This window comes from Siphateles boraxobius, unplaced genomic scaffold (assembly GCF_051911475.1).
Source record: "Siphateles boraxobius isolate OS27281-9 unplaced genomic scaffold, OSU_SipBor_1 68, whole genome shotgun sequence".
NCBI classification, from domain to species: Eukaryota; Metazoa; Chordata; class Actinopteri; order Cypriniformes; family Leuciscidae; genus Siphateles; species Siphateles boraxobius.
In genome coordinates, this window is record NW_027509195.1 from 1682051 (window position 1) to 1707322 (window position 25272).

General features: G+C 41.0%; 1 protein-coding gene across 3 annotated transcripts in view; it reads left to right on the forward strand.

Annotated features, from left to right (window-relative positions):
• Window positions 1–406: 406 nt before the first annotated feature.
• The window catches only part of LOC143722670 (uncharacterized), a 191817-nt gene continuing 166951 nt past the window's right edge, over window positions 407–25272 (forward strand). For 2 of the 3 annotated variants that reach the window (XR_013196958.1, XR_013196959.1), the window contains exon 1: window positions 4212–4362. Coding sequence is in view for 1 of the 3 variants with exons in the window: in XM_077214155.1 (XP_077070270.1) it covers window positions 574–595; window positions 3798–3950; window positions 4213–4362; window positions 6834–6850 (342 nt within the window). In the remaining 2 variants the exon portion in view is untranslated. Of the gene's footprint in view, window positions 596–3797; window positions 3951–4211; window positions 4363–6833; window positions 7310–25272 lie in introns of those variants that run through there. The other variant, XM_077214155.1, reaches the window with a different exon arrangement.

Below are 25272 nucleotides of genomic sequence, written 5' to 3' on the forward strand. Positions count from 1 at the left end.
TTATATAATTATAAATATTGTACTAGAATCACAATAATCTCCACAAAAAAGGGAGATCAGCACAGAGTTGTTTCCCCTGTTCTCCTCTGGATGGAAACAAACTGTTGCTGTTTTTTTTTTGGTAAAAAGGTAAATGGACTGCATTTATATAGCGCTTTAACAGACCCAATGGCCACCAAAGCGCTTTACATATTGCGTCACATTCACCCATTCACTCACTCATTCATACACCGACGGTGTTGTCAGCCATGCAAGGCGCCATCCAGCTCGTCGGGAGCAGCTGGGGTTAGGCGCTTACTCATGGAAATCTCGACACTCCGTCAGGTGGAACCGGGGATCGAACCACCAACCTTTCGGTTTGTAGACAACCTACATGAAGCACTGAGCCACTGCCACCCCGGATCTCGGTTTTAGATCTGTTTATAGAAATTACATTCTGTTATATTGCGCGATATCGTGTGTCCTCGTGACTTCAGCTGTCAGTCATGGCCGCAACCGTTCCGCAACAAATCCGGATCTGGTAGGACGGCGGAGCACAGATCCAACACGCAGCGGAGCCGATCCACAGCCGTTATGCAGTTGGTGGAAATCCGGGGTAACACAATACTGAAATATAAATGCTATTTACATTGTTTTATTGAAATTATTATCATTAACATTAAAGGCCATCTATTATGCCCCTTTTTATAAGATCTAAAATAAGTCTTTGATGTCCCCAGATGGTGTCCCCAAGGATAATTTTTTACAGCATTTTAAATTTGCCACTTTTTGGGGGTGGGGAAAAAACATGCCGTTTTTGTGTGTATTTAAATGCAAATGAGCCTGTGCCCTTTCAAGAAGAGGGCAGAGCTTCAAGAGCTTGTGCTCCAGTGTCAAGACCATGGGTGCGTCCCAATTTGCATACTATCCGTCCTAAATAGTATTCGAAATAGAATACGTCCCAAAGCGTAGTATGTTGAAATGAGTGTTCCAAAGATACCCGGATGGTCTAATATTTCTACCATTAAGTGCAGATCGATCCACACTCTAACGGCTAATATTGTCCACAACCCATCGCGTGTTGGGCGAGGATTCGGTTAGAACTACAAACACGAGTGAAAAGTGTTAAAAAACTACAGACATGGAGGACGCGCGAGTCCAGCGGTTATGTAGAGAGGTTTAGATAAAGGGGTTTGAGTGCTTAATTATCAGTATCTAACCTGACGAAAATGTATTTATTCAACGTTGTCTACATTATATTGCATCTGCAGCAGCATTGTGAACTTTTGTAAAGATACGTTTAGCCATTTTTAAATGCATCATTATATTCAAATTGCAAACACATGAGGAGAGTCTCCGCATGAAAGACCCACGACTGGCAGATTAGCGTGCTCTCCGAAACGGTAGGAAATCAAATTAGATTGAGTGGAGGATTTTAACTGTGATAAGATGATTGACAGGTCAGTTTACGGTGACAGGATGCACGCAACAGATCTGTCCGTTAAAGGTGACGTGATAGTATGTCCCAAAGCTTGCCTACTCTTTTGCTACACACTCAAAAGTATGTACTTTTTCTTTACAAAAAGAGTACATACTTCTAGGGCGTAGTATAAGTAGGCAAATTGGGACGCAGCACATGTGGCAATCTTCCAGTCTCTCTCTTGAAATCCAACATGTAAGTGACTTAAACTGCAATTCATCGACTGGCCACTAGAGACAGGTTTCAAAAGATACTCAAACCCATAGACCCCCATGTTAATATGCCCAACTTTACAGCAGAAAAAAAATGTTTACAGCCTGGTACAAAAAGTGGTTTTGGTCTATATAGCTTATTTTTCCCTTCATGACAACTGTGAGGGGGGTGAATTTTATTTATATTAAGCCTTAAAGGGATAGTTCACCCAAAAATGAAAATTAGCTAATGATTTACTCACCCTCAAGCCATCCTAGGTGTAAATTACATTCTTCTTTCAGACGAATACAATCGGAATTATAAAAAATGATTAAAAAATGTCCTGGCTCTTCCAAGCTTTATAAAGGCAGTGAAAGTCCATCAAAGTAGAGGTCTGCGCGGGACACAATTTTCAGACCCGCTCCCGCCCGCTCCCGCAGTGTTCAGTCCCGCTCCCGCCCGCTCCCGCAAAGATTTGTCATTTTTAGTACCGCTCCCGCCCGCATCTGTGATATAATGTCCCGCTCCCGCCCGCACTTTCTGTCTGACGAAAGGTCTTGGGGAAAAAAATGCGTGCACACAAAATTCCTTACCAATACTTGGTAACATATTTATTGGTCCCATATTACGAACAGCATAATATTCACAACAGTACTTTATCTGAAGCACTAGAGGCGCTCTGTTCCTCGTCCATGCTGTCTATTTTGAACTTGAACTAGCTTTCGAATTCGAACTCGGAGCAGCGGGAAAGGAATTGTCTCTAAACAAGTGTGCGTGAGATTAGGCCCCGCCCTACCCGACAACATTCACAAGTTTAGGCTGCTTAAAACGTTTTTATTGCTGCCAATCAGAATCTCCCTCACAACTACAAATTATGTACGCTACTTTAATCATTTATATATTTTACTTTATACTCATATTTAATTTGCGGGAGTGCAGCGTATCATCCCTCCCGCCCGCACCCGCAAGTGCACCTCATCATCCCGCCCGCTCCCGCAATGACCTTTAAAAATTTGTCCCGCGCCGCACTGTTTTGCGTCGGGACCCGCGGATCCCGCGGGACTCCCGCGGGAATGCAGACCTCTACATCAAAGTGCATCCATCATCAAACTAGCTTCCAGCAGACGGCCGTTCGATTTTCAGCAAAAGAGTAAGTCGAATTGAGTAGACCGTCTGCCGGAAGCTAGTTATTTTAGTCGATAAAGTTTTAAATATGGATACAAAGCTGATGTTGTAGTGGATGAAAGGCCGGCTGGTATCTCAGGTGAACTCTGCGACTAGCAGCTGATCATCCAGCGAAAGCAGTCGGTCCCAAAGTGCATCCACACACAAGCCAGCGAGTGCCGATGCTCATCCGAGGTGAGCTGGAGTTTTAGTGGATGAAAGGCCATCAGGTAGTTCAGGTATTCCCTTGAATCCAAATAGGGTTGCGCCAAAATATAATATAAATGCTGTGCACTCGCTGGCTTGTGCTTGGACGGGCTTGCAGCGGCCTGGGGTCGACTGCTCTGAAATTTTTTTTTGTTAAAAACCAAACCAGTACTAATTTAAAAGTTCAAAAGGATCAAGCCGGAGAGCAGCAGCAGTCAGACACACCAGCGTACGCTCAAACCGGATGCAACTAATCACAGCCATCACAGCGGTCTGATATACAGCCATATCGCACAGCTACGAGTGTGACATTAGTTTATTGGGTGATTGGAGAGAAAGCGTTCCGCAGGGCACCGCGATACGACCTAAGAGGGCACTTTCACTTTTACGATTACAGGGGCTCAAGCCTCCTCTGTCCCCCCCCCCCATGCTCTTGCCACTGAGCAAAAGAACCAAAACCCACGACAACACTTACAAAGCAAATAAATGTAGTAAACAATAGGATAAAAACAACAAATTATTTCCATAAGATAAGCGGAATTATGGATCCGAGGTGTTTGCATTTTAGATCAAAAACATTTGCAGATCAGAAATTGCTAGTAAAGTTAAAAAATAATTAGAAAGAGAAAAAAAATTGAGTAAAAAAGACTGAAATAGTTCTTTCTTGTAAAACGTATTCCAATAATATTTACATCATCCCAAAATAATTTTTTACAGTGAAAAATGTATTCAACATTCAGTGATATGGCTTCTCTGTCATGTGTCTGTATAACAGTAAAGCCAGGAGTGTGTCCAAGCACAGACTATGTAGAAGTGAGGTGTTTCATGAAGGGTGAAGAGTTGTGTGCCGATGACAGTGATTGTCCCAACAATGAGAAATGCTGCAGCACTGCATGCGGTGGACGTCAATGTACAGCTACAGTAACAGGTAATACATGACATGACATTACATTATACTACAGGGCTGTTGAATGCTTGAATCTGATTTGTTGATTAAGATTCTAAGGTGTGCAATTATTTTCAGGGAAACACACATTTATTAGGCTTTAAAAATATAACAAATTATAATTTAAGTGAACTTTAAACACATTATATTATTTTAAACACAATTCATTATAATAAATGTTACATTTACCTGTTCTTTTCAATATATCCAGGCTCATTTTCACTCTCTCATGTGTCTGTAACAGTAAAGCCAGGAGTGTGTCCAAGGACAAACTATGAAGTAAGGTGTAAAAGGAAGGGGTTAGTGTTGTGCGCTGATGACAGTGAGTGTCCCAAAAAAGAGAAATGCTGCAGCACTGCATGCGGTGGACGTCAATGTACGGCTCCTTTTACAGGTATTATATTATATTAAATTATATTATATTATATTATATTATATTATATTATATTATATTATATTATATTATATTATATATACTACGGGCAGGGGCGCCATTAAGACTCTTAAGAGGGATGGGGTGGTATGCAAGAAAGAATTTTGGGCCCCCTTCTTCCAGTTGAATGCGTTTTCAGGGAAACACACGGCTAAAGTAGTTCCAGGCAGGTCTTGACCGCATTACATGTCCATAACACTTCATCTGAATTCATCAAAAGAACCAAAAACTCCAGTGAAAAAGCCATTCAGCATTCAGTGATATGGCTTCTCTGTCATGTGTCTGTGTGCTGCTTCAGAATTCTGTGGAAACTTTGTGGAACATTCAGCTTTTCCAACAAAGGGTTAAATTGCAGTTTAAAATATATTACAACAGAAACCAGTTAATTCAAAATGTAATGATATTTCACAATATCCCTGTTTTTACTGTATTTCTGATCAAATAAATGCAGCTTTGGTGAGACAAAAACATTTTAAAATAACGTAACGCTTCCAAACCTTTGACCGGTACTGTATAGGATATAATAAACAAAATTAGGAAATATATCAGTGAATGGATTTAAAGACTTTGGGTCACAACTTTATTGCTCAGGCATTTACAGTAGGCTATTTACAAAATATATACTTTAAGTAAAATATACAGAAGGTTAATCAGGTAAAGTGATATGGGAAATAAAGGGGAAAGTAAAGCAGATAGGGTATATAAGAATAAAAAAATTAACCAATAATACTAATAATATAAAAATATATATATAAAAATAATTGAACAGTGAATGAATTTAAAAGAGTGCTGGATGGGATAGATACCAAAGTTTTTATTTAAGGCATATTACTTTATCATTTATTACAAACATCATTCAAATGCTTGCTGTATAGGCACCACCGCACGCGATCTAATAGGCAATAAGTTAATATAATCATTTCTTAAATTTTTTTTTAATTAAAAATAAATGTTATTATATTACCACATGTTAATATGACTTTCCCACGAATTATCATCTCGTGGCTATAACAAAACTAAGTGAACCGAACATGAATCACGAATCGGCTGAATGAACGATTGATTTAATTCACTCATTAAGACAGTGACTTCCTGCCACCTACTTGCTGAAATCCCGATCCACTTATGTTTTACTGCCATGTCCGGAATAAAGAGTAGGCCTATGTATGGTAACCCTATATACATACAGTTAGGGTAATATTAAAGGACATAGCCTAAACCGTGATATAAGGTTTTGGCATATTCCCCATCTACATGACCTGTCCAGGCACGTCCACAAACCTCTTGCGTATTGTTTGGCCACAACACAAGGTGTCACTGTGGCCTCAAAGCTTCAGCACTGCCACTCTGAGCTCGATTGCTATGTCTGAGGTAAAACACGCCCCCCTCATTAGCATATAGAGAAATAAATGAGGAAATAAATACGTGGAAATAAATAAATGAAAAAATAAATAAATGTGGGAAAAAATACGATTATACATAAATAAGGAAATAAAAGTATACTGTAAATACTAATTTATTTTTTTAAATTTCTTCGTATATTTATTTATGTATTTTTGTTCTTTCAAAATACTTGATAAGCAAGAGTCTTACCCAACGTAGAAGCCGTGGTTGGGATCAGGGGTGTACTCAGTAGAGATGCGCGGATGGGCTATTATTTCATCCGCAACCGCATCACAAAACTCATCATCCGTCCGCCATCCATCCGCACCAACGTTTTTGACCGATTTTCCCGCCCGCCATCCAGTGATACAAGGCGCTGCTGATGACAGCCGCGAGACTAGAAACCGCCCGCCACCCGCCCGAAATTAATTAAAATATTTTTTTTCGTAACGTCATCCGCCCGATCCCGCGGCTATAACCACCAACCGCGCATCTCTAGTACACAGTCCATTTGAGCAGGGCCCTTTCAACAAATTATTTCCATGTTTTCTAAACATAATGATAAGCGGAATAGCTAATTGACTTCGGTCCGTTGAATTAAAAGAAAATAATGCACATTTGCGTCATGACCACATTACCACCTCGAGTGTGCATTATTTTCTAATAATTTGACGGCTCGTCGTCAATTATTCCTGACTTAATAAATGCTTTAGAAGTATTTTTCATTGTCAGTTCATGTTAACTAATTGAGTAAACTATTGTTAACTAATGGATTGTAAAGTATTACCATATATTGTAATAATTATATTATATTAATATTTTGGTCAATAATAATAATTATTATTATTTTATGTTATATTCTCTATGTCAAAAGTACCTGATTTTGGCCTATAGCACTGTTTCAGGCACAGGGTGGCTTTACAAAATTAATAAAGATGATGAATAATACATAGAATGTAATTCTCGCTGTAAGTAAAACTAGCTATTCATGCCTTGAGTGTTTTGTGCTGTGCATCTGACGCTTAATGTCACAATCTCTATCCGTGCAGGCTATGTGCCCTACTGAAGGGGAATCCAGTATGTGCCGAATACTGTTCCCATGATTGTCAGTGCCCTGCCGGACAGAAATGCTGCTCAACCCCCTGTGATCATGCATGCAGTGAAACTGCCGATTTAACCACTGGAAAGAGTTGTGAGAGTGATTTAGCATAGTGCATACTTTCTTTTACTTGAATAAATTCAGTGCTTCACTTCCTTTTCTCTAATATAATATAATAAAAAAAATATAATAACCCCATAAGTAACAAGCTAAAGTAATAAAAAAAACGAATTTGCTTTTCTGGGGGTGTTTCTGAATTGCACATATGTACTAGGACCAATCATATTAGAGAAAGATGATGTGATGAGTTATGTTACCTTTGCCATGTACCTATCCTATATAAATTGTTGTATTCTTTTTGCCGGTGGGATTCTCTGTGATTGATATGAGGTCCTTCCGCCCGTGATTAAAGCATATTCAAAGGCATTGTTTGGATTTTCTCTGATCACTGCTGTCTCAGGCTAGACACTAGAGATCTTACTTTTATTCTTAAGTGATTGTGTTTAGTGGAATACTAGAGACCCGTGGAACAAGTGGAGAGACATCTAGTAAAGTACAAATTTGTAGGTGTCTAGAAAGAGACCCACATACATACATATATACACTCACCTAAAGGATTATTAGGAACACCTGTTCAATTTCTCATTAATGCAATTATCTAATCAACCAATCACATGGCAGTTGCTTCAATGCATTTAGGAGTGTGGTCCTGGTCAAGACAATCTCCTGAAGTCCAAACTGAATGTCAGAATGGGAAAGAAAGGTGATTTAAGCAATTTTGAGCGTGGCATGGTTGTTGGTGCCAGACAGGCCAGTCTGAGTATTTCACAATCTGCTCAGTTACTGGGATTTTCACGCACAATCATTTCTAGGGTTTACAAAGAATGGTGTGAAAAGGGAAAAACATCCAGTATGCGGCAGTCCTGTGGGCGAAAATGCCTTGTTGATGCTAGAGGTTAGAGGAGAATGGGCCGACTGATTCAAGCTGATAGAAGAGCAACTTTGACTGAAATAAGCACTCGTTACAACCGAGGTATGCAGCAAAGCATTTGTGAAGCCACAACAGGCACAACCTTGAGGTGGATGGGCTACAACAGCAGAAGACCCCACCGGGTACCACTCATCTCCACTATAAATAGAAAAAAAGAGACTACAATTTGCAAGAGCTCACCAAAATTGGACAGTTGAAGACTGGAAAAATATTGCCTGGTCTGATGAGTCTCGACTTCTTTTGAGACATTCAGATGCTCGAGTCAGAATTTGGCGTAAACAGAATGAGAACATGGATCCATCATGCCTTATTACCACTGTGCAGGCTGGTGGTGGTGGTGTAATGGTGTGGGGGATGTTTTCTTGGCACACTTTAGGCCCCTTAGTGCCAATTGGGCATCGTTTAAATGCCACGGCCTACCTGAGCATTGTTTCTGACCATGTCCATCCCTTTATGGCCACAATGTACCCATCCTCTGATGACTACTTCCAGCAGGATAATGCACCATGTCACAAAGCTTGAATCATTTCAAATTGGTTTCTTGAACATGACAATGAGTGCACTGTCCTAAAATGGCCCCCACAGTCACCAGATCTCAACCCAATAGAGCATCTCTGGGATGTGGTGGAACGGGAGCTTCGTGCCCTCGATGTGCATCCCAGGAATCTCCATCAACTGCAAGATGCTATCCTATCAATATCTGATTTGATCAGTTTAAAAACCAGTGAGTTACTACAAATGCAAAGATTCTTTCACATACAGTAATTCAAACAGAATGGCACAGTTTGAGTGGGATTATATGTTACAAAAACATTACATCCTTCCTCAAAATGCTGCAAACCGTTTTCAACACGTAATGGGTTTCCAGTAGGGTGACCAGACGTCCCGAAAAATTTAGGACAGGCCCGAAATCTAAGCTGTTGTCCGAATCCCGAATCCGGCCCTAATTGTCTCGAAAATTATACTAAAGCAAAATCTTGAGTAGTTATTATTTATGATAAAACATTAAAACTGTCCGTGGAGGTTGAGTCGTCCTGCAGCCAGTCCCCGCTGGCTGCTCATTGGCTGCAAAATCTTTTTTGTTACTTTTTTTGAAGTTCTACAAAGATACCATAGGCGCGAATTTAGATATCCATTGATAAGCTCATTTTCATTCATTGTTTCGTTTCGTTGACATGGCTGGTGTACCGGAACCCCAACACGCCGTTAAAAAACAAAAACGTCTCTGCAGGTACCGGGAGGAGTCGGTGGGGAAGTATCCATAGTAGCCAACCCTCTCCCCTGCCGTCCCGAATTTTTGCCAATCTCATCTGGTCACCCTAGTTTCCAGTGAGTTTATTATGGGAAAGTTAATAAATGCTACAATGCTGGTCGATAGTCACAGTTCAGCTCACGAAGCACGGCGTTCATGGTTTGACTGGTCGAGACTGTTTTTCAAAGATGTTTTTCAAAAGTGAACTGTCTTTATAAAGTATCTCCTTATTAAACCGTCTGTACACTTACAAAGTTCTCAATGCTTCGGGTTTGCAGGTAGAGACCCTAAATACTTTTAGGGCGTAGTGTAAATAGGCAAATTGGGACTGGGCCAGAACATATTGTGCTCCAAACCGTGTAGCGCGTGCATGGCAGAGAAGTAGAGAGTGAGAGACCTTGCGTGTGTGTGCGTGTGTGCCTCATGATTGGCTATTGTGTAGCCCCTTTCTTTTTTTTGATTGGCTGATAAGTGGGTGGGCTCGACTAAGAACTCCAGGGGAGACATGCTTGATTCCTGCCGGGTCCATAGTGAGATGGGCGGGGCCAGAGAAATTTTGGGTGCTGCGGCATTTTAAATATATTATAAATAGTTTTTCCGCGTGAGAAATATAATGTACCCCTAGGTTCATTTTGGGCCGGAATTGTCCTTTAACTCAAGGTGGAGTTATATTCACAGATTCTTACTTTTCGGATCAATAACTCGTGAGCTAAACGCTGTTAAAACACAAATGACACTTATTTACAATCACAGTAATGTAGAGCTACAACCAAATTTCCCTCACAACGAGCTTTTAAATAATAGGCTAAATAGATCTCTACGAGCAGGGCTGAGAGACACGTCCGAAGGGACCGTCTGCAAAGTGCAATATAACCCAAAAAAGGTGACCACAAAAATAGTCATTAACTTTAATGTTACAATCTGTAGTGCCACCCAATTCAGTTTACACATCAATGGTGTCCCACTGGTCATACTACACTGCTTTTGCACATTTTATATTATGAAAAATATTCAATAACTTCACTGTAATACACCAAATTTAATTTACACATCACTATAATGTTGGCTACAACACTTAGTTTGAGAAGTAATTGCACATAAAAAATAAGTACAGTTGCCCTATTCTTTACAAAAATTATATTGGTACCGTACACAGCTAACATAATAGTTACAACCATAGCTTGTGCATTATTTGCTTACTGAAATTGATGGCATTACACTGTATAACAGTGTGAAGTTATTGAATATGTTTTCTAAAAATGAAGTTATTGATCTTGTTTCATAATAATTTATTATGGGAAAGTTAATGAATGCTACTATGCTGGTCGATAGTCACAGTTCAGCTCACGTAGCACGGCGTTCAAGTAATCATTAGGGCATCAAAATGGGTAGTAGGAGGAGAGCGCTTGGCTTCTGGGATGCGACTACCACCAATCAGAGCATACATGGACGACAAGACAACCATGACTACAACAGTAGCCTGCACTAATCGGTTATTGGGCAAGTTAACCAATAACATTGAATGGGTACGAATGTAATTTAAGCCCTCTAAATCAAGGAGCATCTCGATAATTAAGGCAAGGTGGTAGATAAAACATTCTTCATTAATGGTGAGGCAATACCAACAGTTTCTGAGAAGCCAGTGAAGAGTCTTGGGAGATGGTACGATGGGGATCTAAAGGACACAGTTCGAGTGGGAGAAGTTAGATGACAAGCAGTGGAAGGGTTGAAGAGCATAAACAGCTGCGCTTTACCAGAGAAACTAAAACTGGTGCTTTCAGTTTGGTCTACTGCCGAGGTTGCTGTAGCCACTGACTGTGTACGAGGTTTATTTGACAACAGTGGATAAGCTGGAAATAAGTTCATATAAGTTCATATATGGAAATGGTTGGGAGTTCCATGCTGCCTCAGCAGAGTGGGACTTTAAAGTAAAGGAATATTGCAGCTGCCAGTCTCTGCTTTAACTGAGGAGTTTAAGTACGCTAAGGTAAGACTGGAAATGACCTTAGTAGAGTCACGCGACAAATGTGTAAGGGAGGCAGCACCTGTGTTAAAAACTGGTAGAAAGTGGTCAGCAAAGAAATCGGTGGAAGAGGCAAAGGCTGCCCTTCAAATTGGTGATATCGTGGGGCAGGTACAGCATGGAAGAGGGGGTTTTGGGCTCAGTTTAGCTCCTCCTGAATGGCACAAGGCAGCCCCTGCTCAAAGGAGGAAGCTCGTACTCAACGAGGTGCGAAAGCAGGAGGAGAGGATGAGGTGTATAAACGCCATTTCCCAGGCCAAGCAGGGAGAGTGGATGAGATGGGAGAGTGTGGAACAATGCAAGATGGGCTGGCAAGACCTTTGGTCAATGGAAGAGAATAGGATCAGTTTCCTTATCAGGTCAACATATGATGTTCTCCCATCACCACAGAACCTAAACCTCTGGGTAGGAGAGGATCCCTCTTGTCCTTTGTGTTCATCACCTGCCACATTAAGGCACATTTTGACAGGATGTAAGGTGGCTCTTAGCCAAGGTCGGTTTACTTGGCGCCATGACCAAGTACTCCGATGTTTGGCTTTAGCATTGGAAGACAAGCGTAACATGACCAATAACTTGCCACCTGTTCTAGCAAAACATTACACGCAGAAGACAATATTCCTCCGCCCAGGCGAGCAACCACCAAGAAAAGGTGTTAAAACCAATTCTCGCTCAGGACAACTGGAAGCTGTTAGGGACTGGAAAATGCTGGCTGATCTTGATCAACGGCTTATTTTTCCACCTGAGATTGCCACCACTAACCTCCGACCAGATATTGTTTTGTGGTCTGGATCAGCACACATTGTTCAACTGATAGAGTTAACAGTGCTATGGGAGGATGCTGTAGATGAGGCATATGAGAGGAAGAAACTGCGGTATGCTCGGCTGGCCACTGAAGCAGGACAGCGAGGTTGGAGAGTCCAGGTTTATCCAGTGGAAGTGGGTTGTTGAGGATTTGTGGCACACTCCACAACCCGGTTCCTCAGAGACGTCGGATTCAGTGGCCAAGAGTTGCGTCGCACAGTAAAGAACTTATCTGAAGCAGCAGAGAGGAGCAGCAACTGGCTGTGGTTGAGACGGAAAGAGTCTGGCTGGCTGTGTACAGGCCGCCATGCTACGGTTTCGAAAAAATTCTTGAAAATTTGATGAGTCTGTTGGTTTATTTGTATAGTTTGCATAGTATTACAGTTATTACATTCCTGTGTATTTTGCGTGAATGAGGATTGGTGTTTGGACAGATATTGTGTTTTGCTGTAGTATGCCATACGGAACCGTGTCCACTGACCGCTTTAACGTCCGCAGTGGGGCTCAACAGCCTTAGTCAAACGGGTTGGCGCGTATGGTCGGGTTGTGGAGAGGTTGTGAGAGATTTTGGTTAGGTCAAAGGAGCAGCCTCAGCAGCAGGAGGGATGTAAAGGTCAGTAAGCTGGGCTGAGTTGAGTGGGGGACGGAGGGGGGTGACTCTGGGACGCCAGAGTCACTGTCGAGCCCTCTTGAGGTGTCATGGGCTAGTCGACGAAACACTGAGGACGGAAGGTGTCCACTTGAAGACCCAAGAGATGTCCCCTACTATGCTCAATCCAGACGGTTGTCATGAGGGGACCGCACTGTGGTTGCAGCCGTTGTGTGTACAAATACACTGCAGCTATTAACACCAGACAGAAGGAGATTCAGGTCACCAGATGGAAAGAAGCGTAAATGGATGGAGAAGCATAGGTTACTGTAAAGCTACGTCTTAGTTGGTGCTTATCTTGGCGAAAGCCGAGTACAAATCAGCATGAAGTTTTAACATCTACTCTCGTGTAATGGAAATCATAAATAATCATAAAAATTATGCATACAAACTAAGTAATGTAGTATAACCAGCAGGAGAGCAGTAATGTGTGAACTGAATTTGGTGACAGTACAGTGTCACAGTAAAGCTATTGAAATATAAAATGTGAAGAAGGGTTTTGGGATTTGCACTTTGCAGACCGTCCATTATTTGGACTTGGTTAGAGACATTATAAAGCTTGTTTTGAGGAAAATTGTGTTGTAGCTTGTTGTCTCGGTTACTGTGATTGTAAATAGTAAGGGTGTCACGATTTCGATTTTAAATCGGAATCGATCGAAATTAATTCACAAACTCAAAAATCGAAATAAAAAATGGAATCGTCGATACTGCCACGCCCCCATGTCGCGCCCGTGATGGAAAGTTCGGATCGCTTTACTGACTCTATTGTTCAATCTCGTTCATCAAAATTAACTAATCTTTTTTCTAGTCATTTCAGGGGCTTTTAATGTTATACTTTTAACAGGCAAATTCCCCGAACACATCCAAAGCAATCTTGATCATATTCTGAATTAAGAAATCATTATAATGCAGTCAAAAGTAATTTACAGGGAACATTAATACTTGACCTTCCGAGTCTTTTGTTCATTTGTCGCGTGACAGAGGCAATGAACGGATCGTTCATGAACGACTCATCACGGCGCGGGAAAAAAACACACGTGTTGAAAGGCTGTGAGTCCTCTAACTAGGATTCTATGCCCGAGCCCGAACTTGGCCGATATTTCCCGTCACTATCCTCGGGCTGGGCTCTTGATCTATAGACGTGCACTCCCAACGCAATAGAGTGCGGCGCGGGACTAGATTTGATGGCCGAGCGCGGGCGGTAATGCACTCACTCTGTGTGTGCGGGAGAATAAAAAGATTCGCGGGACTCCCGCAAACTAGAAATATCTATGAATAAAACATATTAAAACTAATACATTTTTTTCATCTGTTGCAAAAAAGCAACAAGAACAACTAAAACAAAATAGAAACGATTTACAGGCCAGAGTTTCTATTTATAACATATTTGCAGCGTTGAGCGATTTAGCCAATCACAGACATATGTGTTGATTTCTTGAACGCAATGACCAATCAGAAGCATTTAAGATAGACTCTCCTCACCGCTCAAAATGGACTTTTTGTTCAGTGCTGAATTCTGTACGCTGGCAAATCCTCTAATTATAACAAACAAAGTGTAGGCTATATATTATGAAAGATTCATTGTGCAGTCAGCTTCACTGATAATAACAGAGATGTGTGAGATTGCGATGAACTGATGTCAGCTTTTTAGGAGCAACAGCAACCTGTGCTTAAAAAAAAAATCGAGAATCGAATCTAACCGTGACCTTAGAATCGAAAATGTAATCGAATCGAGGATTTGGAGAATCGTGATACCCCTAGTAAATAGTCGTTTGTGTTTTAACAACGTATAGCTCACGAATATTGATTCGAACTTCGAATAGCCTGAATATATTGCCAACTTCACTGAACTCCTTGAGCACTGACTGCATTTCTTTATATTTGAGTCCAAGTTCAAACACTATGAAACGCTTGGATTTCTGAAGCACTGCCAGTGGGAACGTATGGCGGCAAATCAATGCCTAAAAAAACCGAGCACGATGCTAGCGCGCGGTAAATAACTTCTGCGAGAGGATAACAGATCTATATGGCAAGAATTACACTAGAAATCAAGGGGGTCGCTGTGTCCATTTCTTTTACTGTCTATTAGGGGTATGACGAGATCTCGTGCCACAAGATCTCGCGAGACTAAAATATGACGAGATTTCCCATCGAGTGAAAAGCTGTCTCGCGATATCGCCATGACTGAGCGTGAGGGTGAGATTACAATAGAATATTCCACTGCTACACTCACATTCGTAATGAGGTATAAACTATCGTTTTGCTATTTTTATAAAAAAATAAAAAACATTATAAACTAATGTAAAAGTCGGCTCTGCTCATCCAGCACGAGTTGCCGTTGCAATCAGTGCAGCACGAATCACAGTTCACTAGTCGCGTGACGATGGCGGAGGATTCGTTGCGCAACAGACTAAACGTCTGATAAAAGTCTTATCTTGAATGCACGCTCAGCACCGCTGCTCCCTATACACAGATAACCAATTTGAAAATAAATCACAAGCTCCCTGATGTGCATTGCTCACAAATTAGGCCGCATAGTCCGTCTCCCAATACCCATCTCTGGACTGTTTATTTGCGGCTATGGTCTCTGTTTGCACTTCGAATATTGAGAGAGTAGGGTAGACTGGGTACAGTTGAGACATAGGTACAGTTGAGACACCTTAAAGGTGCTCAAAGCGATGTCACACGTTTTTTAGGCCAAAACATTTTTGTTACATACAACAAACATCTCCTCACTATCCGCTAGGTGCCTGTCCCCTGAACACACTGTAAAAAAACACAGTCTCTGCAGACACCCCGAATATCATCGGTCTGCGGAACAAAAATGGGCGTTTTATCCGTAAACGGGAACACCCCCACTTTTCGGAACATAAATGGGCGTTTTATCCGTAAACGGGAACACCCCCACTTTTCGGAACATAAATGGGCGTTTTATCCGTAAACGGGAAAACCCCCCTTTTCTTCTTCTCCTACAAGGAACTGTCAACATCCGGTCTATATTATGTCAAAATAAGGGTTGGGTTAGCATTGACGTTAGCATTGAACCAAACATAGGAAAGCAGGAACTTAAGTTTGAACGTAAAGCCAGCTACCGAACGTCGCAGTAGCAGTTGAAAATGTTGGGTTGTGCAGTGCATTGTTCTACTTGTCAAATAGCTTACATGCCCCTTATGATAAAAAATAAAATAAATTGTACTGCAGTATCAACACAGTATTTCCTACAGTACAGTAATTACTGCAGAATAGGCTACTGCACCTCAACACAGTTGTAGTACTGCTGTAAGTGCAATAATTTGGATACGAAAAAAACTGCATTCATAACAAATATTACAACAGTGTTACCACTGTATACTTAAGATACAAGCAGCATTTATTTACAATCAGACAGCATAGTTCACAAGGGTTCCCTTATTTACACACACTAATACTTGGCTGAATATGGATATTTTCAGTAAAGACACAGACAATTTATTTTACGTAGCAAACTTAAAACTTTATTGTCATGCAGTGTAAAATACAAAATAAAATACAGTAAAAAAATAAAATAACTTATAAATACAAACTCAAGTTATATCAACTAACTATACAAACTAATCAAGTGGGCTCCCCAAAGGACACGGTATAGTTTGAACGGTAAAGTGTGTGTGTGCGTGTTGCATGCATGTGTGTGTGTGTTGCATGGGTGTGTGTTGCGTGTGTGTGTGATACAAACTAATCAAGTGGGCTCCCCCAAAGTATAGTATATAGTTCGAACAGTGTGTGTGTGTGTGACATGCGTGTGTGTGTGTGTTGCATGCGTGTGTGTGTGTGTGTGTGTGTGTTGCATGCGTGTGTGTGTGTGTGTGTTGCGTGTGTGTTGCATGCGTGTGTTGCATGCGTGTTGCATGTGTGTGTTGCATGCATGCGTGTGTGTGTGTGTGTTGCGTGTGTGCGCAAGAGTGTATCATGCATGCACGTGTGTGTTTCATGCATGTGCACGCGCGCGTGTGTTTCATGCATGTGCACGCGCGTGTGTGTCATGCATGCGTGTGTGTGTGTGATGCATGCGTGTGTGTGTCATGCATGCTTAAGATGTCTGAAAGGCAATGGGACCTACTTTGCAAACTGTACATCCTGTACCAAGTACCTTCCATAGCCTGTGTGTCTAAGCACCAAGCATGCCTTCATCCAATTTTTTTTGGAAGAAAACAAATGTGCTAGTCGTAGCACAAGGCCACTGCCACGGCCTGCCACCTTGTAGATTTTGCCAATGCTAATATGCACCAGATTACTTTCAATTTCAAGATCCTCAGCCACGCTATCATTAATGCTGATCATTGGATGAAAAGGCCTCGAAAGATCTCGAAACAATTTAGACACCCTATTAAATGATTCCAGCATGGTCATGTCCATTCTAAGGGTAATCCCAATGAACTTCTGCAAAATCTCTGGAGGGAGGTATGGCTGGTCCTGTTTCTGGTCCCTTTCCGTTGCAGCAGGTGTGACCACTGGTCCTTCAGTGTTGCTGAGAGATGGAGAGAGTTTAGCATATTGGCCTACATCCTCAAATGTAGGTCAATCACAAACTAAGGATACAATGTGATACCTTTCAACAGTAAATGTCTGCAACACTTGCGCACACCACCACCTTCTGATAGTTGTCATGTCCACCTGAAAAGAATTGTGGTCAGCAATACATATTGTGGTCAGCAACTTCCAAATAGGACGAGTAAATGACTGAACATATAATATTTAATATTATACATCGGATTAAGATTTTAAGATAAAAAACCCACCTCACTGAAGTCAAATGGTTTTTGGAGGGTAGCATACATAGCATACTGAAATTAAGATTAAAAAAAAGTTACTAATTCAGAAGAAGTCAATAAAAGACGTTACAGAAAACATTAGGCTACAACTCACCATCAGCATGAACACCCCACAATTATTGCTGAGATGCTGATGAGATGCACCCTAGAAAAATCATAACAGAGCATGGTAAATGATGATGATCCGTACATATTTGCATTCACTCTCCAAATCAAATTGCATTTAAGCCCGTTTGTTTGTTTCTTTCTTTCTTTCTACCACAATATGCTTTAATAGGTTTTTTAATAGGTATTTTTTTAACAGCAACTACGGTCAGCAAGTAGCAACACATGATTGTCTATGCTGCTATACTAATTGTAATGGATTAGAGCTCCATCCACACATGCCAATGTTTTACCTCATAGTCTGACAAGAAAAGGATGTTCCACTCTTCACTGGACACCATATGTGCGAGGTTACTGAAAATAATTTTGAAGAAATATTAGTTGCAATTCACCTCTTTCAAATGGAACACTGAGCCCTAATAAGGAATTGCCAAAACTCTGCCTTGACTACACATACCCACCTTGAGAGCACAGCTTATAAGTGTAATGAATAAGGTCTACACTATACCCATACTAGTAACTGGCCTAGGAGTAACAGCATTTCCTAATAGAGACTTAGGAACATATGGAACGTGTGAACAGTGAAAACAATTTATCTGAAAAAAAAAGGAAGTTAGTCTAAAACAGAACTACTATACTTCCATTAAAAAAACACTCTGTTCTTGAAGCAGTGTTTTGAAAGCCCACATAATATTTCTAAAAAGTAAAGACTCTGATGTTTCCAGGGAAAAAATGATCAACTGTCTTCATTTTAATCAAAAAAAAAACTACATAACTATTCTCTTAAAGGTTTAGACATAGGAAAGAACAATGCTTCAAGACCCTCCGAGTTTTCCATGAACATAAAGAACCAGCAATCAGATTTCTAGGAAAAACCTGAAGACATCTAGGTAGCAGCCATCTCCAAAGCCACTAGGATCCCTGGAGTCAAAAAAGTGCATAGTCCTCTGTCTTGGTTTGAGAACCTGTTAAAAGTTTAATTTCATGGAATAGCAAGACATGGGTTGGTTAAGGACCCAATTACAACCATAAAGCTCTTTACAGCTGATGTTTCTCACTCAGCCATAATCTACCTCCTGAGCTTATCACCCCCATATCATAGATGTTTTATGACTGAGCACTTGAGTTACCCTAGGCAAGGCAACTGATGAAAGAAATAGGCTTTTAAATATATTAAATTAGCATTTTCTGGATTTTGTGCCCATTTCATATTAGAATTAAACATTCCTGAAACAAATTGATGCAGTACATGGCAACAAAGTAAGGATGATGGTTGTATAAAAATAGTATGATTTCAAAGAACAATATGCCAAGGTGAGATTACTCACACACAAAGTCCAGTGTCCTGGCTGCCAGGCCGGGAGAAGCACAACATCCTTGGATGCAAAGTCACACTGGAGGAAACAAAAACTTTTCAGAGAGGAATTTGAAGGATATGAGGTAAATACAAATAGGTAGATAGGACAAGGTAGATACAAATTATTTTACATCACTACTCACAATCATGGAATCAGCAGGGCAAGCTGATAATGGAGGAAGCCACGTCACTACCACATAGGCATCCACAGCAATGGTTGCTATGCCCTTTAATAAAAAATTTTTTTTTTTAATCATAGAAACAGACTTTGCCTACACTACATAAAATTCAACGGTTAAAAACACAAAATCAGAGGGCAAGGTCGTTTCGTAAAATGAATAAACCACTTACTTACATGTGCATTTGCAATGTTTGTGATAATGTTGAAACAATAATTTGCTATCTAAAAAGAAAGAAATAAGATTATTCATACTGCAAGTCCACATACAGATCAAAGAATAGACACTAAGTTTTTACTTACCGTTGCTTCCATATCTCTTTCTAGGCCAAGTGTCCAAAAGTCTGACCTTTTGAGGATCGGGGAGTTGGCTAGGACAATTGGCTCATGTGGGTCGGCATTAATGTCCAACACATAGTCTAGCTATGGGGAAATGTGCATAAAATGATATACATGCATGCATGATTGAAGACGCTGATTGAGAAATACTACTATTACAACTTACTGCTTGAGAGAGTCTTGCATGTAGTGTTTGTTTCCAATTTGCAACTGTGGAGTCAAGATTAGTGGGGTGAACAGCTGAAGAGAGAGAAAAAATAGAATGTATTATTGGAAACATATATACTGTATTGTATACAATCACTAGTGAAAACAGCTTGAAAATGTCTCTTACGCTGACATTGTGGTGGGAAATTTGGGTCTAATTCTGTTGTCTGTAAAGTGTCCATGACAACATGCGTGTCTGGGAGAAGATCACATTCTCTTGTCTGAGAAGAGGGCAAGAGACAGAATTCTGCCTGTCCATACTCATTGAGAGTCAGTGGAATGTCAGGGCTCACAAGCTTCCTTAATTCCTCCATGACTGTCTTGTTTTTCCGTTGATTGTAGTGATGAATGATATTTCGCATCGTGAAGACATGTGCAGAAGGAGAGAGCATATTCATGAAGTAATTATTTTTCTTCATGATGGAGAAGAGCTGTTCAGCTACTTGGCTGTTTATTCTTCCGGCAAGCTCTGGTACCAGCCCTAACCTCCGAAGGATATCTCTTGGGTCTTTCGTGTTTCTCTCGTGGAAGGTGTCATAAAGACAATAGTGTTCTTCCGACCCAGTCAAAGGATGGCCATTCGGGTCCGGGAAAGTTTTCTTGGTTTTGAGCCAGGGTAAACTGACTGTGCCACCTTTGGATGCCCACTGCAGGTTTTCAGGGCTGGGGTCCAGCAGTCGACCCTCATGAGGGCTGAAAGGGACCACCTCAGGTTCTCTCAGGTTAGCATGTACTGCAAGCCCTCGGGCAAAATCGTAGATGCTTATATTTGGCATATGTTTCCACGAGAGCAACAAGTCTGTGAAGTCTCGCGGACTTTCTGCCCTAATGTTGCATTTTAAAGAAACAACTTGTCCACAGGGGCACATAACAACAGCCCAACCACCTGTGGTAGAAAGAAAGACCTCAATGATGTCCAACTACATTACCAGTAGACAGTCCAAAAGATTAACACTGTTGTGATAAACACTTGTGTTGAGCCAGTTATTTTAACTTACCAGATGCACCCCAAACCTTCTGAAAGACTTTATCGTACTTGCTTCTAGTTGCCATCTCTTCTCTTAGACGCAAGATTAATTCCATTTTTGAGCCCCTGGAATCAATGCCGCACTCCTTACAGAGTTTGCGGATGGCATGGACCTGTAATGTATAAAAAAAAATAAGGTGTAATTGCCAACTGCTGTATTGTTTGAACAGAATAAAAAAAAGAGACACAAAACGTTTATGTCACATGCATAGTTTGCTCTGTGTATGCTGGAGGGGGTTGAGGTTACTGGTGAATTGGTGACTGGTGAGGTGAAGCAGTGTGCTGGTGTGTGTGAGGGGGGAGGGTGTGAGAGGTCTTACTTATAATGCCAGGGGATATAGGATAGTGAGGGTAGAGGAATATTATGCATGGAGATATGTAAGACAGGTCCATGAAATAGGGAGGGAGATGTAAAATATACATATATATATATTTTTTTTTTAAGTCAGGTGTGTGTGTGTGTGGTGCAATGTGTTTGGATGTGTTCATAAGTGCTAAAGAGTGAATGTGTGCAAAGTCAGTATAGTATGAGTTTAAGGTTCAGATCATGTTCAGGAAATGCAGATAAGCTCACCTTTAAATTGGATATTTCGTCCAGTAACCGGTCCTCTGTTATGTCCATCTCCCTGCATTCATTTGGCTGCATGGACATGTGGACCTTCTCATGCTCTGTATTGAGCACCATATTCGACTTGCGAGTATGAGAGCCAATCCAAGGGGCCCAGTGGTTGTATGTGGGTTGAACTTGGAAAGGATTTTGCCTGTCACCTGAAAGAAAACAGTCTGTACTTAGGGTTTGTAAGGGCAATAGATAGACAGGAAGTGAAGTGGAGAATTGTATTTCAGTGGGTTACATGGCAATTATTTAAGATTAAAGCCACTTACTTGGAACAAAAGCCCTTGCGATTCTCTCCAGACATACAGAGTCCCAGAAGTCACCAATGTCCACCTTTCCATCAAAACCATCAGGTGGATTCTCTAGTTCACTGACTACAAGTTATAAGAAATATTAATATAGTTGACAATAAATGGGGGTCGGCATTTTCTAGAATAAAACCTGGACAGTACCTGCCATGCTAAAAACACAGTTCTTGTGAAGATCCATGACAACAATAGGTGGGTGATGTCCACAGCGAACACAGGCAAAATCATAATTATGATCTGTTAACGCTTCAAAATGAAGGTACCCATGTATCAGAGTGTTTTTGTTGGGATATTTTTGTCCTGAGGTCAGCTCACATGTTTCAATAGCTCGACCTAGAGCTGTGTGTGTCTGGAATAAGAGATTTTCAATAACAAATTATATGAAATGCACATGTATGCAATATCCAATTTCACATCTTGAAAACTGTACAATTACCTGAAGGCAGTTTCGAAGGTAAATACAAAAATGGAGAGTAAGAATGACTCTGTCATCGAAATTGTGTACACCATCCTTCCATTCTTGATAGCGAATTATCATGCCACATGAATTGCATTTTTTGGAATAAGTTGTCACACCTGTATTACATGAAGAAATCATTACAGTAGTGTCACCTAAAACTCGGAACAATAAATAAATACAACTCAATGTTAATTTTACATGACACTTACCCTCAACGACTCCCTTCAGTGAGATTATTTTAGCTGATTTGGTTATGATGAAGGGTTTACTGAGAGGAACATTGGTACATTCTGGACAAAGTTGTTCCTTTGGGATCAGATGCATTGGAAGTTCAGCCTCACTCGCCAAACCACAAAACTCTGAGGGCAAGTCCGCAGGAAGCTTTTTTTTCCTGTGTATGTATTTAACTACTCTTTTTAAGTTTTCTTTTTGAGGAGGGTACCTGTATTCAAGAAAACAGGGTTCAGTTTCAGGCTCTTCTTCTTTTTCTTCTTCTTCTTCAGCCTCATCATTTGTATTTTCAAAATGCTCCTTCATTGTTTGGAATAGGTCCCACTTGGCAATGCACTTGTGAATACAAGCCTGTTTTCCTGTAGCACAATGACAGTGCCATGTGTTTTTGACTAAGTCAAACATTACCATCATTCTGCCAAACTGGTTGCAGTAGGAGAGGTGTGGCTCATAAACAGACACAAATTTCCTTGTGGAAGAGCTTCCAACTTGAACCTCAATACTGAAAGGGATGCCTTCCTCACGTGCTGCTGCTTGTTTCTGGAGACATATTTTTTTTTTCTCTTCACTGAACCACTTGCTGCTCACAATTTCTCTGAGGACATCTTCCTCAAGCTGGATCTTAGAAGTGAGGGGTGGTGGACAGTACTTCAATGACTGAATGTGGGCACAGTCATATGTAACGAAACCACTCCTGTGCATTACCTCTGTGTTTCTGATACAGTCGTCCAATGCGCACCTAATTTGGTGGGTCGTGCCAGAGGTTTTTTTCTGGACGTGAATGGGCCCACTGTTACTGTTAAATGACTTTAAAACAGCATATATTCCCATATCAGTGTCCAGACATTCGCACGCTAAATGGCGATCGACTCTTATATCTTCTTTGAAAATCGGGTGTCGTCTCCTCATGTGTTGTTTAAGATTTTTTTTGTTCAACACAACTGCACATTTTGTGCACTGCACCCGTCTCACTTGAGAAGATCTGCCAACTGTTGTCGTTGTTGATGTTGGTGTCACTTCATCCAGCACAGGGTGAGCCTGGGGCTGGTGCTCTGGCCTCTGGTTTGCCCCCTGTGAATTCTGTGATTGGCAGGTGCTGAGGTGTCTCAATAAATTATTCCTCCTCGGAAATGTGAGGCCACAACCACAGCAGTGGTAGTGACTGTCCTTTCTGCAGCCCAAATTGCATCTGTACATCAAAAATTCTGGACAAAAAAAAAATCAAATAGTTGGCCCACGTAACATGAAACAATGGCTTGGCAAATATGGCAAAGACAGCTGACCATCAGTAACTTCACTAATAACATTATTTTTGTAATTTTATAACAAATCAATAGAAGATTTCATAGAAGGCCATGATACAGGGCATAGTGCAATATATGCGACAGGCTGTGTACAATATCAGTGTGCAACATAGGTCAAACACTTTTTATAACTTTATGATCTTCTGATTAAGTGATGCAGATTTGTGTATTGTGCATAACACAGATGGGGAGAATCTTATGATGCGTAATTGGTGGAGGGGTATGTGGTCTGTGTGTGTGTTTATGAGTGCCTGCATTCATTTATTTATTTAATATACTGATGGGACAATACTTTAAGGAAGGCCATGATATAGGGTAGGATGCAATACATGTAGGCTGTGTGCAATACATGAGGTAATGAGGCAGTGTGCAATAAAAGATTGTGATTGTGATGCAGATTGTGAACTGTGCGTTAATTGAATACTTATCATGGGGCTATTTTATATGATATGTACTGGTAATGGGGGGGGGGGGGAATCTCTCCATGTATGCATGTCTATGTGTGGGTGTGTGTTTTTTTTTTTTTAAACATGATTTTAAGTGTACCTGTGCCAGCCTCTCACTTCCCAAAGATGAATTTCTCCACTCTGGAGACAACAAAGGCTTAACTATCTATCTAAAACACACCTCCATGATGCACCACCGTCTTTAGATGGCTCTGCATGTGGGTTTCCACCCTCGCATAGTCCCCTTTGTACTGAGGACAGAAAGGGCAGTGGAGCAGTGTGCAGCCTGGGTCTGGGCATCTTTGGTATTGCGGCTTCTGACCGCTGGACAGGACTGAAGAGTGTAACTACAGTGGAAGGAAGACATATGGAGAACATTAACCAAACTCAAATGTATTCTTATACCATCTTGCTGCTGCTTGAACTTGATGCGTTGTCTAACTTGTTCAACAAACAAGCAACACGGATGCATAATGTTTTTTACTTCTTTACTTTGAATGACATTTAGATGGAAAGAAACAATGTGCATTGCTGACATGTTTTTAACGTTGCCACAAAAACACGATGACTAAGTTAGATTTGTCAGTATTTAACTTACGTAAGGCTAAGCAATCATAGATTGTATATAAAACCAAACAATCTAACTCCGTTCTGGCTAGCTGCCATGACATCGTTAACTAACTTGCTTGCTTTCGTTTCGACCACATTCTAACATGACGCTGGAATTGCTCAAACTGTACAAATAAATTATACTTACAGACATAACTTCTCAAGAAACAAATAGACCTACGCTAACTCTTTGCCATAGCTACTACCATAGACTCGTAAAGACTTTTATCTAGGACTAAAAAAGCGGAAGCCAAAAAGCGGAAATTACGCCTTTCCCAGAAGGCAGTGCAAAACTCTTTCTGATTGGTTTATTAAACGCTACAGGAACGCCCATTGGGGAGTTTCTGTGGCTCGTCTGGAACGCCCATGCCGCAGTCGGACCCTCCTCGACACCCCAGGCTCCACAAACGGCAACAAAAACAAACTGGGCTTACCCGCACCACGAAACATAACAAACTGTTCCAGCCAATAACCGATAAGAAGGGTTTGGGGGTCGGGTTTGGAGGGTTAGTGCACGGATGAGGAGGAGGGAGGGTCTAGCTAGCCTTCGTTTTGTTTGACAATACTTTAAACGTCAACAAGAAGTGATGTCACCCGACATCGCTTAGAGCACCTTTAAATAACTTGCGTGCGCAGCAAGCACAAGTTGTGATTTTTGCTGTACACATGCGTATTAGT